The sequence below is a fragment of the Cephus cinctus genome, unplaced genomic scaffold, assembly GCF_000341935.2.
Source record: "Cephus cinctus unplaced genomic scaffold, Ccin1 Ccin1_scaffold1343, whole genome shotgun sequence".
In the NCBI taxonomy this organism is placed as follows: domain Eukaryota; kingdom Metazoa; phylum Arthropoda; class Insecta; order Hymenoptera; family Cephidae; genus Cephus; species Cephus cinctus.
In genome coordinates, this window is record NW_014333756.1 from 90,042 (window position 1) to 93,186 (window position 3,145).

The 3,145-nt window shown below is 39.7% G+C and overlaps 1 protein-coding gene across 9 annotated transcripts in view; it reads left to right on the plus strand.

The window, feature by feature from the left end:
• LOC107273014 overlaps positions 1-3,145 on the plus strand; it is a 57,888-nt gene that overhangs the window by 47,910 nt on the left and 6,833 nt on the right. For 4 of the 9 annotated variants that reach the window (XM_025090341.1, XM_015750795.2, XM_015750793.2 and 1 more), the window contains 4 exons: positions 1,213-1,297; positions 1,759-1,856; positions 1,980-2,198; positions 2,383-2,883. In XM_025090341.1, the coding sequence (XP_024946109.1) occupies positions 1,213-1,297; positions 1,759-1,856; positions 1,980-2,176 (380 nt within the window). In that variant the 3' untranslated portion in view covers positions 2,177-2,198; positions 2,383-2,883. The remainder of the gene's footprint in view (positions 1-1,212; positions 1,298-1,758; positions 1,857-1,979; positions 2,199-2,382; positions 2,884-3,145) is intronic. The other 5 variants (XM_025090342.1, XM_025090343.1, XM_015750800.2 and 2 more) reach the window with 2 other exon arrangements.

The following is a 3,145-nucleotide window of genomic DNA, read 5'->3' on the forward strand; positions in this document are numbered from 1 at the left end:
CCGCTTCCCCCACTCCGAAAGAACTTGAGAGAACTGCTCCTATCTTTCTCTCTCTCGTCGGAATCCATTGTTCAGTCCTCAAACTGGACGGACGTTATTAGGAGAAGAAAAGTAAAAAAGGAATTATCCAATCGGTAAATCCTTCGAGAAATATCGATCGATCACATCCCGGTTGATAGCGTAAGCCTGTAAGTAAGAAGGTCTTTAGAGAGAGAATTAAGAACAAAATTTTTTAAGAGAAAAAAAGACCGATAAGTACTTGTCAGAGATTGCAGGTAATTCTATTGTTTTATCGTGGGGTTCGTCAGACGTACAGTTTGTCCACCATTGTTCGTTTTGAAAAATTCTAATTAACACGATTTCTTCTTGGTCGTCGATCGTTTACCTGGAAAATAAAATTTTCATTCGAGAAAATTTTCGTATGGCGTAGATATATGGGTATTATTTCATTTATATGTGGGTTTGTGGGTGGTATGTGGGTTTTATTTCATTTCTATAGTTACTTTTTTTTTTTCACTGCGATACTGCCGAACTTCCGGTCTGGCGATTTTACAAACACGACGACGTTCAGGTCTCGCGCGTTTTCTAAACTCTTCCGCCTGCATGTTGCATGGAAATTCAATTTTCGCTCGCATCTGCACGATCTTATTGTAACATATTGGTCGTCGATATACATATATATATACATATGTAATCATACCAGACGCAGCTTCGAGCATTGCGCACTCAATCATATATACTATATGTATATATAAAGTAGCCGTAACGCGTTCGCTAATTGCGCACTGATACCAACGTTAAATAATTTACGTTTACATACGATTGATCTGTTATGCTCGTTTTGCTGTGCGTTGTAATGACTATGAATAAAAGAATATAATAATTCTGCGTATATGGATTGAAATAAAAAAATATACATATTACATTCTTGAACATAGCGCAATATCTTGATATTCCTATTAACCTGTTATGGAAATGATTGAAAAATGATTATCGGGTAAAAGAAAATTTTTTTTCAAAACCTATGTAAGTATGCAGTCGAAGATCGAATTATTTAAAAATCAATAATAATCACTCATTTTCATTGTTGCTCCTGGACACGAAATATAGGAAACGATTACAATAATAAATTTCAGAGATACTGCGCTATCAGGATGAGACGCGAAGGGTGTATAATAAAATGATAAATGAATAAAACGTGTATTCTCGCAGGTGCAGCAGCCAATCTCCGCAAGGAAGTCATCAGGAACAAGATCAGAGCAATCGGGAAAATGGCCCGCGTCTTCTCCGTGCTCAGGTCAGTAAGACCATCCGATCCGGAAGTTATTCGATTGCTTAAGAAATTACATAGTAACACGAGGGTCAGACCGTATGGAAGATGCTGGAATAGAATTTAGTTGGCATCCAATCCCCCCCAAAGCATAGAAGTGATGAAATTTCAATGAAATAGTCCGCGCCCTATACCTGTCCATCCATCTGTATCTCAACCCTGTGAATCAACCGGATGTACGGGTAGAACCTTTGAATTCCGGAATATCGTCAATTCTGCATCCACCTACAGTGCTGGTACCAAACTGAACGGCGATTAGTTTCCGTCGCTCGAAATTTTTGCGCGGATATTGGTACGCGTTGATTCAATCCACCGAGTGCGATTAATTTCGAGATCGATATAGTAATTCCATACGGGTCCGTGTATATGGAAGATACGTGGATTAGAATATTATAAAATCTTGATCATTCCCCGTTTTTTATCTCTAGGGAGGAGAGCGAGAGCGTCTTGCAACTGAAGGGTCTTACGCCAACGGGTGCTCTGCCCCTGGGTGCCCTGTCGGGTGGAAAGACGTCCCTAAAAAATGGTAAGGATGTCTATGTACTGTCCCTAAAAAAAAAAAAAGAAAAAGATAACGATAACCTTATCAGATAAATTATAATCGAGATTAAACCTGAAGATTAAATTATAATCGTTCCTCCTTTCACAGCGCTGCAGGGTTTCTCGCCGAATCACAAGATCACGTCGTTCGCCGAGGCGAAGGGGTTGGACGCGATAAACGAAAGGATGCCGCCCCGAAAGGACGCACCCCCGACGCCGGTTAGCGAAGAAAAACCGGCGATAAAGCCGCCAGCAGCGACTACGGGAGATAAGCGGGACCATTGCACGCCGCAGCCTCACTCGTGAGTCTCAAAATCGTCCAGCCAAGGTAAATTTCAATTTTCTGAGCGTCCTGGTAAAAAAAGAAAGATATTACTTGTATGCTGACTGTAACAAAAATTTGTTGACAATTTAAGAAAATAAAGACGAAGCAATCCTTTTATGTTAAAATTAAGCATATACCGATTTGGAGATTTATAATATATGCATAATAAGCTTTCAATGTCTTTCAGGTGACATGGATGGGACGTAGGTTCCTAAGCGGTCGCCACCCCACAACAACCATTGCTCGTCTCTCCCCAAGATGGTAGAATTTAGCGCCTTCATCGTGAATTCGGCTCGTGAGAAAATTCATTGGGAATTTGTCAAAGTCCAGCATCTCGGCAGCATATAAAACGCAGGCAGACAGATACACTATACGGATATATATATATATATATATATATATATATATATATATATTTACGTGAATACATATAACATACATAGAGTCCAATTACATACACAGAGGGCGCTTGCGTAACGCGCCGCACAATTACACAATACTGTATACGGATTATAAAGAAAACAAAGATATTGATACACACGCCGTTAACACAAGAATAAGAAAATAACATTGATACCATAGTGCATGAAGGTATATATATATATAACAGTTACATAACATAAATACATTACACGCATACATACAATGACAGAGAGAGAAAGAGAGAGAGAGAGAGAGAGAGAGATAGGTAACGAGGGACGAAGACGAATAATTGGGAAAGAAGAGAGTAAAGCGTCACGCTTTAAATCAACTATTTACGATTTCTACGTGTCATCAATTCGGACGCCATCTCGAAGAGCGATAATATTATAAATAGATAATAAACGTGGCGAAAATCCTAAAATTACGGATTATAATTAAGGATAGGGCGAGAAGCGCGTTAATTACCAGCATACGAAGAGAATGCACACGAGTCTCCGCTCCCTGAGCCAACCCCGATCCTCCACCCC